General features: G+C 50.9%; 1 protein-coding gene across 1 annotated transcript in view; it reads right to left on the minus strand.

The window, feature by feature from the left end:
- The window catches only part of LOC144946998 (sodium/hydrogen exchanger 9-like), a 52410-nt gene extending 29084 nt beyond the window's left edge, over positions 1-23326 (minus strand). The window contains 3 exon segments of the mRNA XM_078876098.1: positions 11191-11337; positions 11339-11394; positions 22681-23326. Coding sequence (XP_078732224.1) covers positions 11191-11337; positions 11339-11394; positions 22681-23167 — 690 coding nt within the window. The 5' untranslated portion in view covers positions 23168-23326.
- Positions 23327-26541: the final 3215 nt, after the last annotated feature.

Consider the following 26541-nt stretch of genomic DNA (forward strand, 5'->3'; position numbering starts at 1 on the left):
TTGAGGGCCCTGATAGTGCTCGGATTGGTGACCATCAGCGCGCACAAACTGCAGCGTGGAGCAGCAGCAACAACAACAACACAACAGCAATAATCAATGATAATTGTTTTTTTACCCTTTCATCTGGCAACAAAACTGACACCTTTTTTACAAGGAGTCATGTTTGCATAGACCACAATACCTGCAGCCATAATGCAAACAAAAAACATAACTCTGATCATTTATGCACTGTCCTTGAAGTTGATTGGTCCACACCCGAGACAGCTTTCCTTAGAGCCCAGTCTCACATGGGTTGGACCAGATGACGCCTTTTGGCGGGTGTGGACCAATCAACTTCAAGGACAGTGCATATATTATCAGAGTTATGTTTTTTGTTTGCATTATGGCTGCAGGTATTGTGGTCTATGCAAACATGACTCCTTGTAAAAAAGGTGTCAGTTTTGTTGCCAGATAGAAGGGTAAAAACCAATTATCATATTTTTTACTGGCAAATGAGGTTCCAATGGTGGAACAATAATCAAATGTTGTACTGTGCGGTGCCGTTATTCTATGCTCCCGAACCGGCAATGACCTATGCGGTGAAGCATGCTCAAAGAGCCCCCCCGTGGTTCTCATCTAGCAGTGGATAAGAAAATGGCTACACGTGTGTGCGGCGTGTACAACGACTGAGTTGTTGTTGTGGTCGTGCTGGTGATGGTGGTCTTCTTCTTCTGTACGTCTGCTGATGTACAGGAGCCGGAGCGCCGTGATGACTCCCTTCGTGTTCGTGTATCGGGCGGTTGCCTCGTTATATGCCGTGCACAGTCTGTTCTGGATGCTCGCAGTCGCACACTGGGACAGTTTTCAATTTCCCATTTGTGCATCAGGTATCCGCATCTGCCATGGTCTGTGCGGATGCTGTTTAGGGTGGACCATGAGCTCCGTGGGCAGTGGTTGTTGGGTGTGTGACCCCGTTACTCCAGCTTCACTCCACAATGAGAGTGTTGCTGCTGCTGTTGGTTTGGTGGTGGTGGTGTGATGGTGGTGGTGTGATGGTGGTGGTGTGATGGTGGTGTGATGGTGGTGGTGTGATGGTGGTGGTGTGATTGTGATGGTGTGATGGTGGTGATGGTGGTGTGATGGTGGTGGTGTGATGGTGGTGGTGTGATGGTGATGGTGTGATGGTGGTGATGGTGGTGTGATGGTGGTGGTGTGATGGTGGTGGTGGTGTGATGGTGGTGGTGTGATGGTGGTGGTGTGATGGTGGTGGTGTGATGGTGGTGGTGTGATGGTGGTGGTGTGATGGTGGTGGTGTGATGGTGGTGGTGAATGGGTGCGTGGTCCCGGTACAGTCGATCGGCTCCACTACGAGAGCGTTGTTGTTTTGGTGGTTATGGTGGTGGTGGTCTGTGGGTGTGCGTGGCAGGAAGCGCCACGGGCTCTCTTATCGCGACCCTGGCACGCACTGGACGTGGGCAACACGCCGGCTGCCCCGACAGTGACGCGGGGGATCCTTGTAGGTGGGATGCGTGGTGTCTGGCGGTAGTGATAACGATGGAATTTACAAAGTGTACATTATTTCAGGGGCATAATTGACCGCGGCTCTCTTGAGGTGTGGAGCCAGCCTCGGCGTCGCTAGAGCGCGAAGGCGACAGAGGTGGTGGCCTATAGGATTCCCTTCACAGTCGGTGTACAGCGAATTCTTCTGCGAGCGTGCAGCAGCAGCAGCAGCGGGGATGCCACGGAGAAACGACGCCTGCCAGCGACCATGGTTCTGCTCCTTGGTGTAGAGAGGTTGAGGAGGAGGTTGTGAGTCACTCTGCTGCGGCAGAGAGTTCCACCGCGAGATGCAAGCAGAGCCGTCCCCAGGGTACGGTGAATTGGGGCGACTGCCCCGGGCCCCACGCTTTGGGGGGGGGGGCCTTGCGCTTTGACGTCACGTTGTCAGATGTTATACTCCTGGTTTAGTTTAAAGGCGTCGTGGGGGGCACGGGGGTGCCCCACACGGTGTGAGTTGACCCGGGCACCGCACCCCCCCATCGTGGACGCTCCTGGCTGTAAAGAGCAGGTTGAGAGCAGCGAGGAAGGGATTCGGCGGACGACCGAGAGTGGAGGCAAGGAGATCTTGCGGCTGTCCCCTGCTGGCGATGGTGGGAAGCCAGCGGAGGGAGGTGAGGGAATGTCACCGAGTAGGAGGACACGGGCGAGATGGTCGTGAAAACAATGGGCAAGGTGGAGTTGAAATAGTGGAGGTGAGACCCGACCACGCTGTAGGCGATGGTATTGGCGATTTCGGTGGCGATGAGTGGAAATAAATGACGAAGAGCCTCGAGGTGGTGAGTCGCAGGTCCACCGATACCAAGGGTCAGTTTCCAGGAGGCAATGAGGAGAGGCTGGTGGTGCACGATGTCGAAGGCAGCGTAGATGGCTAGGCCGCGGAGCGTGACGATTGAACTGGAGGCCCCAGATGGAGAGAGACCGTCACCTTCGAGGGCCCTTGTCAGTGCAGTCTCAGTGGATGGTGGTGGTTGGTGGTGGTGGTGGTGGAAGCAGTCGTGGGTCTAGTGATGGTGATGGCGGTGGTGGTGAGGGTGGTGTTGATGATGGTGGCAGCGGTCATGGCAAAGATAGTAATGGTGGTTATTGTGGTGCTCGTGGATCTAGAGGTGGTGATGGTGATGGCGGTGGTGGTGAGGGTGGTGTTGATGATGGTGGCAGCGGTCATGGCAAAGATGGTAATGGTGGTTATTATGGTGCTGGTTGCAGCTGCGCTACGAACCCGGCGACGCGAGTTCGATTCCCACTCACGGCCAACACAGTGACGAGTATCTGAACTGGTCAGCCTCAAATGAGTACCTGGTGTGGTGTGTAAACATCGCCACTGTGCTGACCACCCACCCCGTCGTGTGCCGTGTCGGCCTTCATAGGTGCTCGCTAACAGCACTTGCCCCAACAACCTGCTGAGGCTATACGGGGGATCTCTGTCTGTTGGATGGCGGTGGCAGTGTTACTGGCGGTGGTGTGGGGCGGTGTTGCCGACATCACGTGGTGTTGTGTACCTTGGTGGGAGCCGCGTCGAACACGATGCAGCACAACAGGAAACGCTGAACCAGCATGTGAAGTGCTGAACGGGGTGCGGGTCTGTGGCTCTTAGTGGTTTTAATACAAAGATTCCAGGAAATGTGAAGTCACCCCTCCAGAGCAGGGGCTAACAGCTCATTCTAAAACGAACTAAATCATAGAAATTTTTAATAATAGTGAGTATTGAATCTTGACTTAAAGCTTTCGTGACTGCAGGAATTAATATTATTTGGGTCTTTCGCTGAAGCCACGTAGACATGAAAATCATAAAAAAAAAATATCACGACGTTTTGATCGCAACACAAGCAGTCGTCATCATGATGACCGAAAGACCCAAGGAATATAATAGTTAGTATTATTATAACCAGGTGTGACGAGAAGGGGTATGAAAGTGCACACAACTGTACTGCGCCCCCAAGCACAGGACGGTTACCCCAATATACAGGCTGTTTAAAACTCATGGACCCAATTTCAAAGCAGTATGTTTCACGATGGCAACATGTCACAATGACACAAAAAGTTACAAACGGTTTAATGAGTTATCAAGTTTTACTAACCATTTTATAAATGTTCAATGTGCCCTCCACCTGCTGTACGGACAACATCGAAACGATAGTTGAATTCGTCCCAAACGCCTCTCAAAGTGTCTTCTTCCACTGAAGTCACCGCTGCCGTGATTCTGTTTTTGAGGTCATCCAGATTAGTCGCTAATGGTGGCACAAAAACAACACGGTCTTTGACGTATCCCCACAAAAACAGTCGCAGGGTGTGGTGACGTCTGGGGATCGTGGGGGCCAAGAGTGTAGCGCCAAGTCTTGGGGTCACGTGCGACCTATCCAACGTTGAGGCGGTGTGTCTCGCCAATGACTGAGGCTAGGGGCTGTTTGTGCGCTGGGAGAGGCATCGAGCAGTCATCATTTGAAACTCTATGCCCCGCCCTCTCTATGCCCCGCCCTATGCCACGCCCTCTCTATGCCCCGCCCTCTCTATGCCACGCCCTCTCTATGCCCCGCCCTCTCTATGCCCCGCCCTCTCTATGCTACGCCATTTCAAATGGTAAGAGTTTCATTCATGGGCGGTTCGTGGTTGCAGAGATATAGCGATTGCAAATCGGGTCCATATCTTTGAAACACCCTGTATAATAAGATTTGTTTTTATTTTACAAGATCGTTTGCCGAGTAAAAAATAAATCAAACATTTCCCTCCGTGATAAGCGCTACACGTATGTTACACGGCGACGTTAGGTAATGTTGTGGTTAATATCTCGGCCGCCTATTTCATATTGCATTTTTTTTAAGTATTGCTGGCTGGAGGGAGGGAGGGAAGGAAGGGACGTTCACGTCCAAAGTTCGTGCGGGCTGCTCGCCATTTCTAAAACGTATTTCCGCCTCGTCTCTGTGCCAGCAAACTAACAAAGGCACGTGTCTAGTAAATAATGCAACACGGGTGCAATCTAGGCCTCCGTCAATTTGCCCTTTTAACAATGGGAGATGGGAAGGCATAGGGGCATTGGGGGTCCCCAGGCAACACGATTCACCGTAGACCAATATCTCTCTCCACCAGCCTGATAGTAATAATGATAATAATGAGAATGGCATTACCTTATGAAGATAATCTTAAGTGTGCGGCAAAAGGGTCTCCACTGCCGAGTAATGTATTCTAGATTTGAAGCTTTCGTGACTGCAAGGATTCATACTCTTAGGTCTTTTCGGTAAAGTCACGTAGGTAAGAAATAAATAATAATAAATAATTGTGCTGTGACTGTTCCACCTGAAGACGGAAGCTTGTGTTGCCTCCGAAACGTCGTGATTTATTATTTTATTTCTATTATTTCTTATATTATTTTTATTATTTATTTTTTACCTACGTGACTTTACCAAAAAGACCTAAGAGTATAGTTGCAATGTTACCAACCACAGAGTTTACATGTGTACGGGGATATCCGGTTGGAAAATGGAAATAGATTTTGTTGACGTCCATTCAGTTTGCTGCAGATATAATTCCATGAAACGTTACTCAAATAAATACGAAGTGAAATAATATCTAAGTGCCTACATACCTGCCTGTCTGCTTACCCACCCAGCTCACTATCCACTTACCTACCTTCTCACCCACCAAGCTACCAAACCTACCTACTCACCCATCTATCGAGACACCCAGCTATCTACATCCCCACCCAATCACGCATCTGTTATTATTACTACGGGATATAAATAACTACATATCGGGATTGAGAAAGGCAGATTATTGCATGGGACATTATTAAAAGCAGCCAAGATGCCCGAGTGAGTCGAGGCTGCAGATGCTGCGTACACACTCTGAACAATCACAATGTCACGTGGCTTTTGTAGAGTTAACCATTAGCTCTCTGCTCACGACTGTTAATCACTTACTGTCCTTTATCAATCGGCTGCTGGATGAAGGCATCCACTGCCGGCCATGGGGGTTGTTTGACCATACTTCACCGCACTGGTCAGTGCTGGTTGTGGAAAGGTGCCAGAATCCGTTTAGGTATAAGAACCATGCGCGGCCACCTTTGTCTCCCCAGTGCTAGCGTGTTTTATTTTTTACGCATTTCACCGGGTCCGCAGTGAATGCTGAGACGATCCAGGAAAGGTCCAGTTCTGGTATTCACTCGCCAATGTCCCTAGCCGTGGATTGAGACGGAATTTGGGTCATCGGGCTTACAGCGCAGTGTGCTAACCACTGTGCCACCGCTCCAATAACCTCTCCCTAATTGGAATGCAGCTCGCTTAAGTGCGATAAAGCACAGCGCTGCGCTCGCAATGATACCAGAACACGGGCAATTGCATTTAATAGATGGAGCAGGCCAAGAGATAACGAAACCCATTCGGACCAATGCAATGCCCCACACTGCACGGACCAATAACAAAAGCCAAATAATACGACCGATGCAATCTGCAACTACTAATAGTAATTCAAATTTGTATAGCATCCATTGGAGCGGTGGTGCTGCTGTTAACACGCAACGCCACGAACACCCGCAACGCGAGTTGGAATCCCGGACACGGCTAACATCAGTGTTGAGTGATTTCTGAACCGGTCCTGGGCACTGCCCCCCTTCCTTTTAAAAATCCAAAATGTTGTCCATCATGGTGAAGTATGGTGAAGCAACCCCCACGACTCCATCGTCCTTGGTAGCTGTGAACTGCGCAAGCTCAAATCAGAATATGTATTCACACTGGAGGAATCCGATGAGCTACAAAGCTCTTCGTCCAGTGAATAGGGGCGGGTCCTTACCGTCTGAAATAAAGTCTGAATCTGGACGTCGCTTTGACGAGCAACCACCACGCATGGCAGGCGACATAGGCCTGTAATTGTATCGTGTGTGGGGGGTACAAGCGGCGGTTGGAACGAGTGGGGTTATGCCTCTCATTTCAAATGGGTTTCTATTCCTTCGGGTGTGCGTGACATTTCCGCAGAGGTGGAAATGACGGCGGTGAAGGCACTGCACTGCTGCAGGGCCCACATACCGGCACTTGTGCACACGGCCGTGTTATCCAATAGGCCACAGTCGGCACTGTGCCTAGGGCCTACGAAAACTGTGTGAAAAAAATGGATCTTCTTCAATAAATATATCGCAAGGATAGGCACAATGTATATATAAAGAGCTGGAGTCATGTTAATCGGGGTTTTTCCATAAGGTGAGAGAAATGAACACCTGAGATGAATTTTTGGAGATTTTTTTCATTGCAAAATTAGCAAATAACATCTTCAAATTGTGTTTTTTTCCCTGCACAATCTCATTCTCAATAAACAGGAGTGCACGGGAAGACGATCGTTGTTGTCCTATGGACAAAGTACCGCGTGAAGCAAGCAGCGGTCGTAGTAACACGAGGAGGCAGCAGTGCCAACTGCATAAAGTGGCGTCATCTGGTCCAACCCATGTGAGACTAGGCTCTAAGGAAAGCTGTCTCGGGTGTGGACCAATCAACTTCCAGGACAGTGCACATTATCAGAGTTATGTCTTTTGTTTGTATTATGACTGCAGGTATTGCGGTCTATGCAAACATGACTCCTTGTAAAAAGGTGTCAGTTTTGTTGCCAGATAGAAGGGTAAAAACCCAATTATGCATAAAGTGATCACTGAAGGCCTACGAAACACAAGTGCCTACAGGGCCTACAAGAACTTTACTCCGGGCCTGCTTGTAGATTAACATCGCCACCACTGGGTTCAAGCATCGACAAACGGACCGGCAACGTCAATCTTTGTGGGTTAGCAGAGGGCAGCTGAGCAAAATGCTTTAAATTGTTTCACCGCACTTTTGCGCTCCGAAGTCTACGCTCCCCGTCTTTATCAACTTGTGCCTGACCAGTGCGGTGAAGTATGACCGAATAGCCCCAGTGATTTGCACGTTGCCGACGAGCTGATACAATAACAACTGGCCCGTTAAACGCTACGTTGAAGGTGGCGGAGGATGCTCCTTGGTTCTTTCGGTAAAGTCACGTAGTTAGAAATAAAATAAAACAATTTCGATTCTAAGCTTTCGTGACTGCAGGGATTCATCTTCTTGGTTCTTTCGGTAAAGTCACGTAGAATGGAAACAATAAAAATAATAAAATAAAACATAATTAAATAATTCTCACGACGTTTCGGCCACAACGCAAGCAGCCGTCATCAGGTGAAGACCAGGTCTGTCGGGGAGACAGCGTCATTCAGACGCTGTTTTAGTTTATTATTTTTATTGTTTCCATTCTACGTGACTTTACCGAAAGAACCAAGAAGAAAAATAAAACAAATCACGACGTTTCGATCGCAAGCTTGTGTTGCGTTCGAAACGTCGTTATTTATTTTATTTCGAACTACGTGACTTTACCGAAAGAACCAAAGAGGATGGATTCCTGCAGTCACGAAAGCTTCAAATCAAGTGATGGGGGATCTTACGCGTGTGCGTCTGTGCGCGAGATCTTTGGCCAGATCATAACGTGCACTAACCCATCCAAAAAAAAATCCATGACGAATCGAAACACTTTATTTAAATATGAATTGGCCAATCATCCAATTGCAGGAGCTTTTCTAATAAAATACTCAGCGGGGCTTTCCTAGATAATAATTTACATGAACATTCTATAATATAAAAACTGAGCTCATTGAGCCATGAATGCTATTAAAATTGGACAGCTGTTGCAGTGTTTGATGGTCTCGGCATGGTATTTGTGTGTGTTCTGATAGTGTTAATCTGTGTGTGCATGTGTGTGTCTGCTCCTGTGAATGTGTCTGGAATGAATGTGCATGCGTGCCCGCGAGTGTCTGTGCGGGTGTGGATGCGTGTCTGTATGTTTGTGGGGAGGGGTGGTGCAGCGGTTAGCGCGCTGAGCTACGAACCTGTGACTATTATCTGAACTGGTGTAGTGTGTAAACATCACCACTGGGGAGACAAAGGTGGCCAGGCGCGGTCCTGGCCACCCACCCACCCCCTCGTGTGCAGTGGCGGCACACACTTTGTCTCTGTACATCTGTATGTGCGCCTTGTATGTGTGTTTACCTGTTAGACAAATACAAAGACCCCAGTGGAGCCTTCACAGATTGTTGGGGCAAGTGCTGTTAGTGAGGACCTACTGTGGCCAACACAACCTTCGTCGGTCTCCGGCGTCGTAGAACAGCGCGCTAACTGCAAAACTGAGTTCGATTCCCGCTCATGGCCAACTTGGGTGACATATCTAAACCTGTCCTGGCCCTTCAAATAGGTCAATTTAGCAATCAGTTAGTACCGGGTGTGGTGTGTAAATACACAACGGCAATGGAGAGACAAAGGTGGCCGGGTGTGGTGTTGTCCACACCACCACCCTCTCTTGGGCCAGCAGACTCTTCAGGCTATGCAGAAGGGGCCTTTGTCTTTGTGCGTGTGTATATCCGTTACGTTCGCGTGCGCGTCTGTGCGTGATCTTTATTCCCTATTATCCCCGGCTCGATAATGAATTAAAGTACAATTTAATGTTTGGACCTGGGTGTGTGTGGGGGGGGGGCGCGGGTGGTGGGGGCTACCAGATCCATCACCTCGTAATTCTGTGCGTTCACCGCGGATCGCCGGCACCAGGACGCACGCCGGCCCATCGCAAACGCGCCAACGCCGCACCGACCCAGTTTATTTGGCGCAGATATATTTTATCATTTGATATACGAAAAAGTACATTTCCCTGGGCAGCATTAAAATCACACGCCGACGTGCTGTAACCTTGTCAGTATTATTTTATTTTTTAGCGCCGCAAACTATAATTTCCTTCTTTGAATCGCATTCCAGTTTTCGGGGCAGGGCGCACCACTGCAGCTCCGGTAGACCCAGCCGCCCTGTCTCACGTATGACGGGTGGGTGGGGGGGGGGTTGTGGTATGGGTGGTAGTGGCGGTGGTGTTCACGAATCCAATCTGCCTCTCCGTGAAAGCCCTCTCTGATCCGCGGTCTCATTTCTTCGCTGCGTTTTGCCGGCGCTAAAGCGATTTGCTTTGCGGAGTCACGAGGGTCGAACGTTCTGCTCGGCCGCCAGCCGCCGTTGTTATTCGCGAATGCCCTTCCACAAACACGCCGGGGCCATGTACTCATAACGATTTCATTTGTTTTTGTTCCACCTTATTTAATAAATAAATAAAAATCTCGCGCGGATCCATCGCGGTTTTTTTTCAGTTGTGGCATTTTCTTTTTTTGGGGGTGGGGGAGGTGGGGTCTAGGGGGCTCGGAGGCTGGTGGGATGGGGGGTTTACCTCCCTGCTGTGTACACGAACGTGCGGCCAGCTGGTATATTTGAATACTCGTCATAGTTTTGGGTGGGGGGGGTGATACATTTCACACGAATGATGCCCGCTGCTATCACCTGCACTAAAACCTGTTTTATTTTACTTACTACTGATTATGTTTCTACTTTGTTTTCGATATTTTCTGTAAAGCGGTTGATCTTTGCTCGAATTTCGATGAGCTCATTTTTGCTCTGACTTCCATTCGCTTCATTGCTCTGCTTGGTTTTTTTTCGTGATTGCATTTTGACATTTTATTTATTTATTTTGTGGTCCCGGGTCACGCTGGCAAATGAAACGAGACCCCGGTCTTCTCCGGTTCGGGATAAACATTGAAAAACATTTGGATCTAGAACTTGGGGACTGACATCCTGTCGTTTGAAAAGCCAGGCTTGTTGAATCGACGTATGCAACACTTCATGTGCTCTACGGTGAAGGCTCGTGAGTAACGGTTGTGAGGGAGGAAGGATGCCACACAAGAAGTCTGTGTTCGTTCCTCATGTGGTAGGCGGGCTAGTACTACTTCTTCATCCTCCAACAGAATGAGCGGACAGAAAGGTCATGACAATGTATGCATGTTGAACTTCTTTTGCACCGTACGTAGCCAAGCGTGCTAATCGGAGGTGTGGGGCAAGGACATGTAGATATGCTGTATACATAAATCATGGTTGCTTAGCACGGGTTCAAAAAGACCCAAAATGCCAAGTTGCCAGCCACGGACAGCACTATTGAAGGTGTAAGTGATGGCAGTTGATACGTTTGTTGATTTTAACAAGGATAGAAGGACTTGGCCATAGAGACTATGGGAGGGAATTCCCATAAACACAGCGGACGGACAGCAGTCCATGTTTATTTTACATGGAGAAATAATGCTGAAGATCCTGGGCAGGTCAATAATCTTCCCAAAGGGTGGGGGGGGGGGGGCGAATGGGAGGGGGAGGGGTTCCTGCAATATCAAGATTTTAAAATGAGGCCCTCCATTAATAATAATTAATCATAAGATTATTATTAATTAATAATAAGATTTGTGGTATTGTCTCAGGTAAATATCAGTAAGTACCAATTTTCAGATTCTCAGGGTGCCCTTCCTCCCACCCCCTCACCTGCTGCAGCAGCTGCCCCCCCCCTCCACCTCCACCCCTCACCTGATGGAGCAGCTGCCCCCCCCATCCACTCACCTGCTGCAGCAGCTGGTCCCCCCCCCCCCCCCCATCCACTCACCTGCTGCAGCAGCTGGTCCCCCCCCCATCCACTCACCTGCTGCAGCAGCTGGTCCCCCCCCCCCCCATCCACTCACCTGCTGCAGCAGCTGGTCCCCCCCCCATCCACTCACCTGCTGCAGCAGCTAGTCCCCCCCTCCCCCCCACCTCCACCCCTCACCTGCTGCAGCAGCTGGTTCTCGGGGTGCCCGGGTGCGGAGTCGGGGCCGACGCGCCTGCGCAGCGTGTACTCGAGCAGCTGGCCACTCGCATTCACCACCAGCGTGTCGGGCCCCCCGTCCACCAGCGGGCAGTCCAGTCGGGGGGGGCGGCGTGGGGGGGCCCGGGACGGACGCATAGCGGAGAGTCACGCCTACCAGCAGGCCTGGGGGCGGGGGGCAAAGGAGGGGGGGGAAAGGGGGAGTGGCAAAGGGGAATTCGATTATCCTTGGGCGGATTGTAATCTCTGTTGCGGATTGAACCGTGTCCGCGGTTTTACGCTGCGAGGCTGCTCCTCACTCGTCGAGGGTCCGGGGCTCCGTGACATCAGTGCCCACGTGGCCACGGGCACCCGGGGCGAAGTCGACCGACCAGGCGGGGAAGGGAATCGGACGGCGCCTCTTCTGCTCCTTCGCCCGAGCCGTACGTCGGTCGACCGCGAATGCGCCCCAATCTCCTCGATTGTTCGTTGGGCCAATATCTCTTGTAGGGACCCTCCTGTGTTACTCCTTCGTTCACTGCAATGTTGATGTGTTTGTCTCCGTTGTTGCTGCTGCTGCTGCTGTGCGCACGCAGCACCACGGATCTCCCGTGTAAAATAGACGGGCAGCTGGCTAAACTGGACCACCATCATCCGAGTAATAAATAAAAACAAAACTAAAATCTCAATCGCCTCGTTTAGACACAGAATGGGCTGCTGCTGCTGCGTTGGCAGTGGTGCACAAGAACAGTTCACAGCAACAAAAGCTCAACACGGTCACGTGTGGATCTTAATTTTTTTTATAAGTACAATTGGGTGACGTTCCAATCAATGGCCCTTCTTCACAGCGCATAACAGCACCGTTCACGTGCTACGAAGAGAGGCCGGTGGCCGAAACGTCGCCAATTATTTATTTCCCCTTTTTAAGTGTCCGGTTCGCTACACACACATACTGTTTGCATTGTCATTTCTTTTGCTTCATCGGGACTACTAGTGCTGCACCCCCCATCCCCCCATTACGCCGAATTATTATATAGGGGGGTGGGCAGTGAAATATGTGAGGCTTTTCATGTTGGCTTACGTTTAAACCAGAGTCCTGCATGGAGGACGAGAGTTGCCACCTGTACCGGATTTGACCCGGGTTTGACCCCGTACAGTCCCAGGATTGGGTGGCAGCGGGACTTGGCTTGTACCGAGATCTGGTACCGGTAGAGTTTTGCTGTGGTACCGGTAGAGTTTTGCTGTGGTACCGGTAGAGTTTTGCTGTGGTACCGGTAGAGTTTTGCTGTGGTGACCTTTAATACAGAATACTGCACAGGTTGCTGTATTTTACATTAGAGCTCGTGCTGACCGTTGCGGTTTTAAACGATGAACTTTATTTTTTTTTATCAGATATGGGCCAACTGAGCAATAACGTACAGCTCTTTTTTCATAAGCAGACTGGCCGCAAATAATAGCTAAACAAAGTGGCTCGTCATCACGCGGGCATGTATAGCAGCGGCCAAACACTCTAAACGTGTTTCCAAATGTGGAGGGGAAAAACCGGAGGACCTGGAGAAAAATCCACACGACCACAGGGAAGAGAGAGAGAGAGATGAGCATGCAAACTCCACATTTACAGCGGGCGTCAGGGTCGGGATCAAAAGCCCACGACCTCCGTGGTTGTGTCCGGGGTGGAAAATGTGGTGACCCAAGTGGAGTTCCTTGGCAATGAATCATCGTTGGGTCTGGCTTCAGTGGCCCAAACACTCCCACGGCAATGGCCAAGGGGCCCGAGAAGAGAGAGTGGTGTTTGTTCTCCCAGGGAATCTCACTGTTTGCTATTTTTCATACACTGTACACATGATTCAGCGGAATGTGTTGTGATGCTCACCGAGCCAAACTCAAGGCGCCCCGATGAGACGGTGGGTTTCAGTAGTATTGGGTCATGAGTGGCGTGGAAGCGGCCGATAAGAGACGCGCACACACACACAGAGTTTTGCTCCAATAAGCACGTCGGCACAATCACGCTTGTCTCGCAAATAAACAACTTAGCCTGCACGTTTGGGAAATGACTTCCTCGCCCGCGTGTGCGCACCAGACACGCGGTTGTTGGTTGTTGTGTGTGGATGCAATGGTGGTGGTGGAGGAAGGGAGGCGGTGGTTTTGTGTGTTTGTAATAAAGGAACCGAGCAAAAATGGAGAATGATGGAGACAGGAAGACAGGCGCCGGGGGATAGTGTAGAGAAAGGATCAGAGACGCTCCGGGGGTAGCACAAATGAGAGGAGACGAGGAGAGGCTACAGGAGCCCACGTAATGTGAAGCTCCATCGGTTCGGGTGGGGAGCGGTAGTGTAGTGGTTAGCGCGCCGCCGAGGTGTGGGGAGGAGGGAGATAACCAGCTGCTCCAGCAGGTGAAGGCACGGACGTGTGGATGCGGGATTCCCGCTCACGGCCAACACCACCGGTGACGATTATCTGAGCCGGTCCTGGGCCTCCCCTAGGTCGAATCAGCCTCAAATGAGTACCCGGTGCGGTGTGTAAACATCGCCACTGGGGAGACAAAGGCGGCCGGGCGTGGTGCTGGCCACTACCCACCCCCTCGTGTGCAGTGGCGCCACACACTTTGCCCGTTGCACATCTGTATGCGCGTCTCGCTAACAGCACTTGCCCAAACAGTCTGTCAAGGCTACACGGGGGACCTTTGTCTTTGTGGTGAGGAAGTGGTGGGGGGGGGTACATCACGAACACGTGACTCAGCGCGCGGGGGGGGGGTACAAAGGGCCCCGCGTGTTGCGGGCGGACACGTCGAGAATCCGTGCCGATAAAACCACGCGCGTGCTCCCCAGGCGCGTGAGAGCCTTAAAGAGCCGGGGGGGAGGGGGGAGAGGGGGGGGGTCAACTTCTCCACCCACCCCCACCCGCTCCTCGCCACCAGCCACCGAGCGACCCCTCGTTACCCATCGCCGCGTCGCGTGCGAATCCCCCTGCGGACCAAATCAGCTGACGCCGCCGGCTTGAGAGCAAAAAGCCCGGGGCCTCTCTCGACCGGGACACCCCCCCCCGCTCCGACCCCCCCGAACCGAACGCCTGCTGGAGGATCCGTGCGCGGATGATGATGCAAGCAGTGCTACTCAAGAGGGGAGGGGGGGACTCTGCACCCCCCCCCCCGTTATTGATCTGACGTCATCGGGGCGTCACGGTGGTGAGATGTTAACTACCTCGCCTGGTACGCAGGAGGTCGTGGGTTCGATCCCGACCCTGACGCCTGCTGCCGTATATTTGGAGTTTGCGTGTCTCTCTCTCCCCGTGGTGAGATGTTAACTACCTCGCCTGGTATGAAGGAGGTCGTGGGTTCGATCCCGGCCCTGACGCCTGCTGTATATTTGGAGTTTGCGTGTCTCTCCCCGTGGTTAGATGTTAACTACCTCGCTTGGTATAAAGGAGGTCGTGGGTTCGATGCCGACCCTGACGCCTGCTGCTGTATATTTGGGTCCTCCGGTTTTCCCCCGCACATTTAGGAACATGCGTTTAGAATATTTGGCTGCTCTACATTTCCACGTGATAAGCCACTTCGTTGAGCTATCATCTGTTGACAGGTCGCTTCTGAAAAAGAGTGGGCCTTATCTGGCAAAATTAATACAAATAATAACAGTTTGAATAATTTATAGTTTGACGTCAGTTGGTTTGATGAACACAAAATTAATTAATGAACCAGCTAATTTCTCACCATTCAAGAGCAAATCACACGTGGGCTTCTATTTTGATTGACGGTGTCCATTTTTTCTTTGTGGTTACTCGTTGGGGTGCCCCTATTGAATGTATGGTTGTGCAACAGGACTTTTATTTTGAATGGGTGCCTTTATTAATTCACATTTTTGCACTTTAACTTTGAGAAGTGTCCGTTTCTTACTTTAAACAGTACAATAATTGTCCATTCAAAGGGGGCTTTTATTTTGATTCGGGTGTCCATATACTGTAATTCAATTCTAGAGTGTAAGGTGTCCATCTCGTACATGTTCATGCAAGGGTGCTTTTAATTTGAAGGGGTGCCCTATCTCTTTACTGGTACTGTTCATATATTTGCAGGAAATGACTCTAGTGTTGAGCAGGCATCCTTGGCAGAGGTGTGGACTCGAGTCATGTGACTTGGACTCGAGTCATGTGACTTGGACTCGAGTCAGACTCGAGTCATGAATTTGATGACTTGCGACTCGACTTGGACTTGCATAACAATGACTTTGTCCCACCTCTGAGATGTGGACTCGAGTCATGTGACTTGGACTCGAGTCAGACTCGAGTCATGAATTTGATGACTTGCGACTCGACTTGGACTTGCATAACAATGACTTTGTCCCACCTCTGAGATGTGGACTCGAGTCATGTGACTTGGACTCGAGTCAGACTCGAGTCATGAATTTGATGAGTTGCGACTCGACTTGGACTTGCATAACAATGACTTTGTCCCACCTCTGAGATGTGGACTCGAGTCATGTGACTTGGACTCGAGTCAGACTCGAGTCATGAATTTGATGACTTGCGACTCGACTTGGACTTGCATAACAATGACTTTGTCCCACCTCTGATCCTTGGGGTGTCCATCTCTTCAATATGCCCACACAGCAGAGCTTCAATTTTGAAATAGTATCCCAACACTTTATACATTCAAACAAGAGGCCCTTAATATATGGGTGGGTTTCCACATCTTGCATGCACATAATAGGGCCTTTTTGTGAAGGGGTGTATCTCGCATGCGTTGCTTCACGTTCACGCAGAGGGAATTTTGAAACAGTGGCCATCATTTTCATCATAGTGGGTCATTTAAGTTTGCTTTCAAGTTAAAGTGACGGCACGTCTAACTGATTCTGGTGGGGAAAAAATCCAGGTGTCAGAATTCATCATTTCAGTTTGACTACTCGCGAGCCGTGTGTTGAACTTCTTTCGCGCCGTACGTAGCCAATCGTGCTCATCGGAGGGACGGTGCTTCTTGAAGAAGCTCCCAGCACGTGGCGCGATGCGAAACGTCAGACTTCGTGCCAAGGAAACACGCGGCCCAACCTCGTAAAGACATCGGGGAGCAACTCACTTGGGAGCCCCGTGACATCTCATTCAGCGGGCGATTCCTCTTAACAGGAGGGTCACGGCATTGCGAATAGCCACTACGTCCCATCGGAGGACAGCCGACAAGCAACGCTTTAAATACAATTGAGCGACGGACTAAGCAACAACAGAAAACGTTGGAACAATTCGGAGCAAAGTTGGCGAGAAAAAGCCACGTTGTGTGAGTTTTACAGCGACGTCACCTTCTCTACGAGCAGAAGCGCCCATTGAGCGGCGTGAACAAGAACCGGTTCAGTTGATGAGAGTCGTGGAGCGGGCAATACCCCCCTCCTGGCACCCCCCCCCCCGCATCCCACCCCTCGTGCCCCCATCGCCCCCCCTCGCACCCCCCCCCCCTAATTAGCAAGGGTCTCACTCCGTGCGCCTCGACAAAGATCCCCCGTATAGCCTTAAGTTTAGCCTGTAACAGACTGTAGGGGCAAGTGCTGTTAGCGAGCACCTATGAAGACCGACACGGCACACGAGGGGGTGGGTGGCCAGCACCATGCCCGGCTGCCTTTGTCTCCCCAGTGGCAATGTTTACACACCGTACCAGATACTAATTTAAGGCTGAGTCGACCTAGGGGAGGCCCATGACCGGTTCAGATAATCCGTCACTGTTGCTGTTGGCCGTGAAGCAGAAATGGAACTCGGGTTCGTAGCGCAGCACCGCGCTAACCGCTGCACCACCGCTCCCCCACCAGCAAGCACGCATGCTCATAAACCCCCACCCACCCACCCACCTGCTCCCCTCCGCCAACATTAAGAACATGACGATCTCGCGAGCATAGCTATCAAGATGACGCATTCAATTTGCTGCTGCTGCTGCCCGCCGCTAGCACGGGGTGCGCCTTCGAGGCCCACGGTCAAACCTCGCGTGTGCGGCTTGCTGGCGGAGCTGAAGAGCGCAAATCGGCGTCACTTGTTTTTATTTCAAGTCACTTGTTTTAAATGTAAAGTCACTTGTTTTTATTTCAAGTTATTTTTTTATTTCAAGTCAATTGTTTAAAATGTCAAGTCACTTTTTCTTGGTTCTTTCGGTAAAGTCACGTAGAAGGGAAGTAATAATCATTCAGACGCTGTCTCCCCGACAGACCTGGTCTTCACCTGAGGACGGCTGCTTGCGTTGTGGCCGAAACGTCGTGAGATTTATTTTATTGTTTTATTTTTATTATTTTATTTCTTCCCTTCTACGTGACTTTACCGAAAGAACCAAGAATATGAATCCCTGCACAGTCACGAAAGCTTTAAATCGAAAAATGTCAAGTCACTTGTTTTTATTTCAAGTTATTTTTTATTTCAAGTCACTTAAATTTCAAGTCACTTGTTTTTAATTTCAGGTCACTTTTTAAATTTCAAGTCACTTTTAAATTTCAGATAATTTTTTAATTTTAAGTCACTTTTTTATGTAAAGTCACTTGTTGTTGTTATTAAATAAAAATGTGTGTCGTTAAACCCGCCACCACCCGGCACAGCCAATTAGTAAGGTTTGTCACGTTAGCAAAACGTGCCAGTTCGTTACTAGTACAGCACCACCGGTTGGTGTCGGAGAGAAAACCCACGACATTTACAATCCGATAATAACAACCAGCATCATCAGGTAGACAGCCAGAGTTGTGGAGAAATCTGCCTCCTGGTTCGGTCTTAAATAGAGTGGGGGGGGGGGTAATGCGTGCATATAAATTACCATTCATTACCGGTTGGGTTATTCATAGGCTAATCAACATACGTTATGCATGCACATTGTGGCGGGTTTAACGACACATTTATATTTTATATTTACGCGATCTAACCCAAAAGAACCTCGATTATGGATAACATTGATCGCGAAGGGCTACTCCGTGTTCAACTGACTTGTTGTTATTGTTGTTGTCCCGGGGGGAGGGTCCCCAATAGTTTCCTTCTTGGGATGTTTGGCCACTTCGTTGTTTATTTGTCCTTGATTATTATAATTGTTGTCATTATTATGACCTCTTGCCGTTATTAACCCAGGAAATGCCCCATCGAGTCTGAGGATTGTTCTTCAGGATGGGCCGTGCTGAACTTTGCGTGAAAGCGTGCGACGATTGCTACGCGTTTTCACAATTAAGTATTTCGCGGTGTCATTAAAAAAAATTACGATTTTAAACATTTCAAATCATCACTCGGAAGACAAAAAAACCCACCACGTGTACCAAAGGATACATCACTGGGAGATCCGTACAGATGGCTTTCACGAATCAGCTCACCGACCATGCTGCAATGTCCTGAACCCGCCCAACAACCCAGACGCGGTTTCGGAAGCGTCACAAAAAACGAAATCCCTTCCTGCATTGGATTCACCAACCTTGGCCTCCAAAGCACCAGATCCCAGGTTCAGGGCGGCCTCCGCGACATAGCCTCCGGTGTTGTTGATACACAGCGCTCACAAACACCGTGTCCGTGCCGTCAGTACACCGCGACCTGGACTCGATGGGTAAATAAAGCTGCAACAGAGTTTATCAGCTGCGTGTGAGAGTTCAAATCGTCGCCCTCATCAGGGTGCGATTTTATGGGGAGAAGGGGGATCTACCTTGGCTCTAATTTTTACTATTCCCCCATGACTGCATTTTCAATTATCATCCCCGCCGCTGGCAGGGAGGTCATGAGGTAGGGGGAGGAACATTTATATATTACCCCTCCGCCCCATAGATTGTGAACACCACAAAACATTAGTCTTGGCACTCAGCGAGACGTACTACGGTAGAAACACATCATTCTAATTAAAATTTCAAAGTGCATATACCACAACGAGGCGATGACACATGTTACGTGTAACATTATGATTATTTTCAGCTTTTGTCAATCGATGATGAAGGCCTCGCCATGACGTGTCAGCCATTGATTGACCATACTTCACCACGCTGGTCAGTGCAGGATGGTGGAAACCTATTTTGACAAATCTCTCCCTGGCCATTATCAATGTCGTCGTGATCATCACCACCATCATCAGCAACATACACTCAATGGTCTACAAATGATGATCATCAATATCAATTAAAATCATAACATCATTGTCATCTCAGTAATGCCACTACCACCATCACCGTCATTATTATCATCATCGACCAATCAATCATCAGCAGCATCAGCATCGATGAACATTAACAACACCAGCATCATCCAATCGATCATAATTAATCAACCAATAATCGTCAATGCCCATCATCACAGCAGTGCCGCCACTACCAACTAATCACACCACCGTCATACTCATCATCATCGTTGCCCCTGCTAGGGTTGGTAAAGTGAGTACCACGTGTTAACATCTGCACCGCTTTGTGGACGAAGACAGTGGCTGAGCTATCGGAAGACTGGCCCCCGTCATAGGAACGTGGAATAAACAGCACTAGCTTAAGACTGCCGACAGATATGAACGCTACCCAGCGCGATTTGACACGCTGTCAGTGGACGTGGATAAATTGTCCATTACCTAACCACGTGGGAGCCAGTGAGATTCATTATCGCGTTTGCACGGGAGGCCAGGGAACCGGTAATTATGTCATGGGTAGAGCCGCAGCCCTGCAGCTGCTTGCCCACGTCACTGCTGGCGGAAGAAGGGCACGAGGAAGCTACGTTCGGAGAGCGTCTCCGCGGAGAATTTGGCCTCCTCTCCCCACGCTGGACAAACGTGTCGGAGAAGGCGGGGAGTACCCACGCTTTACCACACCACGTGGGACATATGGCATGCCAATCAATCGACCGCAAGCGGGATCAGAAGGTGACTTTGGCCTTCGTCAGCTGATAATCATCACGCGCGAAACGTGTCCCCGTGGTTTCGAGAGCGGGGATTCTAACGGTGGTGTTCCATTCCTAGTGGCTGGAGATGTACAATTAACCACGGGCTGAGTGAGAGACGTAACAAGACGCCGAGACGTCACTTCTCCATTCCTATTCATTCACAACGAGCAGGCGACTTGAGTTGTTTTTTTGGCGCGCCGCGGTGGCGAGATGTTAACTGCCTCGCCTGGCATGCAGGAGGTCGTGGGTTCTATCCCGACCTTAACGCCCGCAGTATATATGGAGTCTGCGTCTCTCCCTCTCCCCGTGGTCGCATGGATTTTTCTCCGGGTCCTCCGGGTTTCCCCTCCACATGTAGAGACAAGCATTGGGACTATTTGGCTGCAATAAAATGTCCGCATGATCAGCCACTCTGTCAGGCTATCATTTGTGGCCAGGTCGCTCGCTTCTGACAAAGAGCTTTAACAGCTCAGTGGGCCTCAACTGGTAAAATATAATTTTAAAAAATGTTTAAATAGTTTACACGTCCCATAGGGCACATGGTCTCCTATCCTCTGAGATTGCACAATTTCAGCAGCATTGGGTGAACACAAGCGAACTGGAGTTGTAATGTCGTGTTGCGGGGGGGGGGGTGCAATTGGCCGTACGTTTGGCTACGTACGGTGCGAAAAAAGTCCCACATACATAGGCACGCCGCAGGGAGAAAGTGCAATTAGCACGCGCCTATTAGTGGTCGTCCATAAATGACGTCACGCGATTTTGGACGATTTTTGACCCCCCCCCCCTCGTCACACGGCGTCACAAAAAGTCAGACCCCCCCTCAAATATGACGTCACAAAGCTCTGCCCCCCCCCCCAAAAACATGCTTCGAATCGCTTTAAACTATTGTCATTGTAGTGCGTATTTAATGTGGCGCTGCACTCTGATGTTGTAGGAGAAAACATTTATTAAAAAGTATATTTAATTAAGTAGAACGTGTTGTCAATATTTAAAGTTGCGCATTTTGATGTGACGTCACATTTCTCAAACCCCCCCCCCTCGCCACACATCGTCACAAATGTCTGACCCCCCCCCCCCACCTAGGTGCGTGACGTCATTTATGGACGGCCCCTTAAGACCCGGCCGACGCATGGTGGCTTGGTGTGGCCAGCACCCCGCCGTGTTATCTCCCCAAGTGCTGACGTCTGCACACTGCAGCAGGTATTCGCTTAAGGCTGAGTAGACCTAGGGGAGGCCACGAAGACGTGTCCTGGTACCGCTTGCACGCTGATGCTCTACGTGGCGTGGAGTCGAGCACAGGTGGTTGGGCATTGTGAGAGCAGTGCGCTAACCACTGCGCCACCGCTCCCAATGTGCACACTTGCATATAACCGTAACCTGCAAAAAAAACAAAGATCTCCCGTATAGCCTTAAGAGACTGTAGGGGCAAGTGCTGTTAGCGAGCAGCACCTATGAAGGCCGGGCACGGTACACGAGGGGGTGGGTGGCCAACACCACGCCCGGCCGCCTTTGTCTCCCCAGTGGCGATGTTTACACACCGCACCAGGTACTCAATGAATGCTGAGTCGATCTTGGAGAGGCCCAAGACCGGTTCGACATATTCGCTGTCACCGTTGTCGGTCGTGAGCGGGAATCGAACTCGGGTGGTCGGGTGCGTAGAGCAGCGCCCTAACCACTGCGCCACCGCTCCCCACACACACAGCCATAACACAAGCACGTACACACTCACATGGGCACACCGACAATGAACACGAAGCGTCAACACGGAATCACCAAACAAAGAGAAGGATCCCCCGTATAGCCTTAGCAGACTATTGGGGGCAAGTGCTGTTGAGCGAGTAGCTATGACGGCATTACCAGCAGCACCATCATCATCGGCATTGTCAGCCTGCACTGCCATCAGCACCAGCGTCATCAACACCAGCGCTACCATCATCATCAGCACCAGCAGCACCAGCATGCACCACTACCCAGCATCGTCAGCTTCACGACCATCACACTCACCAGCAGCACCACCATCACATCACTAGCAACATCACGAACACACCATCACATTCACCACCACCATCACTACCACCACATTCACCACCACCAGCACCATCACTAACACCACCACATTCACCAGCACCATCACTAACACCACCACATTCACCAGCACCATCACTAACACCACCACATTCACCACCACCATCACTAACACCACATTCACCACCACCAGCACCATCACTAACACCACCACATTCACCACCACCATCACTAACACCACCACATTCACCACCACCATCACTAACACCACCACATTCACCAGCACCAGCACCATCACTAACACCATCACATTCACCACCACCAGCACTAACACCATCACCACCACCATCACTAACACCATCACATCCACCAGCAGCACCAACACTAACACCATCACATCCACCATCACCACCATCACTAACACCATCACTAACACCACCACATTCACCAGCACCACCATCACGAACACCATCACTAACACCATCACATGCACCACCGCCAGCACCACCATCACTAACACCATCACATGCACCACCACCACCATCACTAACACCATCACATTCACCACCACCATCACCACCACCACCACCATCGCCACGCGTCTCTCACCGTAGATGAGCGCCAGGCCACTCTCGTGCAGGTAGCGCACGCGCCGGTGCTTGAAGAGCCAAGTGGTGAGGATGGTGACGATGAGCAGCAGGATGAAGACCAGCAGGTTCACGCTGTCACGCCGATGGCTCTCCTCCACCCGCTTCTCCCCTCGGGCTCCCGCCGCTGCTGCTGCTGCTGCGGATGCCGCTGCTGCTGCTGATGATGATGCCGATCCTCTTTGCGCTGCTGCTGCTGCTGCTACTGGGGCCGCTCTTGCTCCTGCTGCTGCTGCCAATTGCACTTCGACAGAAGTCAGACGACGGTGGGAATATATCTCGGGGCCGGCGGCCTCTTTGTGGGGGGCGATCTGTTGAGCATCGCGCGGACCGGCGAGCCCCCCACCACCGCGGAGCGAGCCCCCCACGCAACAATGCAGGGAGAGAGACGCGCAGAGGAGAGGCAGCAACCGAGCGGCGAGAGCAGACCTCCTCATCCTGTCCGCCATGGCGAAGACCGAGAGGGGGGGGGTGCGTGTGTGTGCCTGCCTGTGTGTGTGTGTGCCTGTCTGTGTGTGTGCCTGTGTGTGTGACGACGTGCTACGGTGCTAGTGGTGAGAGGGAGGAACGGGGAAGGCGATGCGGATGAGGGGGGTGGAGGTGGGGGGAGAGCGCCGGACGGAGTGAGAGCGGCGCCGTTGTGCGATGGTGCGCGGTGTGCGAGTGGATGATGATGTGTGTGTGTCTGTGTGTGTGTCTGTGTGTGTGTGTCTGTGTGTGTGTCTGTGTGAGTGTGTCTGTGTGTCTGTGTGTGTGTCTGTGTGTGTGTGTGTCTGTGTGTGTGTATGTCTGTGTATGTGTGTCTGTGTGTGTCTGTGTGCTTGTGTCTGGTGAGGAGCGGTGGCGCAGCGATTAGCGCTACGCTGCGCTACGAACCCGGCGACCTACGTTCGATGCTCACTCACGGCCACCACCGGTGACGATTATCTGAACCGGTCTTGGGCCTCCCCTAGGTCGACTCGGCCTAAAATGAGTACCTGGTGCGGTGTGTAAACATCGCCACTGGGAAGACAAAGGCGGTCGGGCGTGGTGTTGGCCCACGTACCCCCTCGTGTACTGCGCCCGCCTTCATAGGTGCTACCCGCTAACAGCACTTGCCCCAAAAGTCTCAGGCTATACTGGGCCTCCCCTATGTTGACTGAGCCTCAAATTAGTACCTGGTGCGGTGTGTAAACATCGCCACTAGAGAGACAAAGGTGGCCGGGCGTGGTGCTGACCACTCCCGCGTGTGCATTTCCGGTTCACTCAAAGCATTTCCCCCAACAGTCTGTATCAAGCTATACGGGGGGTCGTTGTCATTGTATTTGTATGATATGTACTCTATTTGATTGTCTATCAAGTCATACAGGAGGAATTTCTGCCCTGAAATAAACACGCAAAAAACAAAGCGTCTCCTTCATATCATAGGATACAGTATTAAAAAGTTTTGCTGGCTGGCTGGCTTCCTGGCTGCGTAGATGGCGTCGCCTGCACGCTACAGCAACGAGCCGGGTTCGTGCGTGCTGACGTCACCGCTCCACCCACCCTCCACCCACCCCGTGTATCCCGCATTAAGGGGCCGTCCATAAATGACGTCACGCGATTTTGGACGATTTTTGACCCCCACCCCTCTCGTCACACGGCGTCACAAAAGTCAGACCCCCCCTCAAACATGACGTCACAAAGCTCTTTCCCCCCCCCCCCCCCCCAAAATAAAACATGCTTCAAATCGCTTTCAACTATTGCCATCGTAGTGCGTATTTAATGTGGCGCTGCACTCTGATGTTGTAGGAGAAAACATTTATTAAAAAGTCTATTTCATTAAGTAGAACGTGTTGTCTATATTTATTTAAAGTTGCGCCTTTTGTTGTGACGTCACATTTCTCAACCCCACCCCCCTCGTTACACATCGTCACAAATGTCTGACCCCCCCCCCGCCCTAGGTGCGTGACGTCATTTATGGACGGCCCCTAATACGCGGGCAGCTCCAGTCATACTCGCCAGTATTAGAAAAAAAAATTTTGCTGGCTGGAGGGAGGGAGGGATGGTCACCTCCAAAGGGCGTGCAAGCTGCCAATCAAAACATAAAGAAAAGTATTGACATGTAGCGAATGGCCTTCTGGGAGTGAACAATTGCAGCAGCATTGCCTCGGCACAAGCAAACTCTGGACATTTCGGTTTGACACGCGGTGGTGTCTCATCAGCAGACTCGGCCTTGCTTGAATCAACTCTGGCGAACTGCCAGACGTTACAGGCATCTGAACACCTTGTTAGATTGCCGTACAAGGATAAACACCTGTGATTATTTTCTGCTCATACATCTACGGGACATTTTTTTGCCAGTATCAAAAAGTCTGAAAAAATAAGAATACGTTTAACCCTTTCTGGCAATAATAATACTAATAATGTTTGCCGTGCCTCTTTCTCCTGGCGATCCACGATTACGGCTCCGTTCAAGGGAAGTGTGTGTCACACAACATGTGTGTTCAAGGGAGGGGAGTGTCACACAACATGTGGGTTCAAGGGAGGGGAGTGTCACACAACATGTGTGTTCAAGGGAGGGGAGTGTCACACAACATGTGTGTTCAAGGGAGGGGATTGTCACACAACATGTGTGTTCAAGGGAGGGGAATGTTACACAACATGTGTGTTCAAGGGAGGGGAGTGTCACACAACATGTGTGTTCAAGGGAGGGGAGTGTCACACAACATGTGTGTTCAAGGGAAGTGAGTGTCACACAACATGTGTGTTCAAGGGAGGGGAGTGTCACACAACATGTGTGTTCAAGGGAGGGGAGTGTCACACAACATGTGTGTTCAAGGGAGGGGAGTGTCATACAACATGTGTGTTCAAGGGAAGGGAGTGTCACACAACATGTGTGTTCAAGGGAAGTGAGTGTCACACAACATGTGTGTTCAAGGGAGGGGAGTGTCACACAACATGTGTGTTCAAGGGAGGGGAGTGTCACACAACATGTGTGTTCAAGGGAAGTGAGTGTCACACAACATGTGTGTTCAAGGGAGGGGAGTGTCACACAACATGTGTGTTCAAGGGAAGGGAGTGTCACACAACATCTGTGCTCAAGGAAGGGGAGTGTCATACAACATGTGTGTTCAAGGGAGTGGCGTGTCACACAACATGTGTGTTCAAGGGAAGGGAGTGTCACATCTTTGCGGTGACCCACCAACCCCTCGCTGCTGCTGCTGCCCACATCAGTGCTGGGGGTTTAGAGGCAGCCGCGTGTCGCGAGCCATCGCACGGGCGCGTGCCCTGCATCAACAGCAGCGCGCACTGGTGGACGCAAGTGTTCACCACAGCTCCCGTTACTCGACACATTCCTTAAGTGGGGGGGGGAGGAGCCCCCCCCCCAGGGCTGGCGGGGGGACCCCGTGAGCCTCACGGCCTGCGGGCACGTGAGCCCCACGGCGTGGTTGTCGGGCCCGCGACACGGTACGCATCAGTCGCTGTGAGCATCTCAAGCGCGCACGAATCGGGTGCTCGAGGGCGAGAGGGGTGGATAATGACGGCGTAGTGATTTTGAGCAGAAAACACCCCAAAAAGTTGCGATGTTATTTATTTATTTCCGTCTTTCTGCTTTCATGACCTGAGGTTCGCTTGATGCGGTTTCAAGCGAAGCGTCACGTATCTTTGAGCGTGAGATGCGCTCACCCAGTGAGTGTTTGACGATGTCCGGTGGCTGGAGGGTCACACGGCAGCAACAACAAAAAAACAATCTGGCTCGATCATTACGTGGCCTTGCCAAACAACAAAAAAACCCCAATCATCTTCAACGACAAAACAAATGGGCAAAAAACACTTTCCTGAGTCTCAAGACACCGTTCAG

Source organism: Lampetra fluviatilis, chromosome 43 (genome assembly GCF_964198595.1).
Source record: "Lampetra fluviatilis chromosome 43, kcLamFluv1.1, whole genome shotgun sequence".
Taxonomy (NCBI): Eukaryota; Metazoa; Chordata; class Hyperoartia; order Petromyzontiformes; family Petromyzontidae; genus Lampetra; species Lampetra fluviatilis.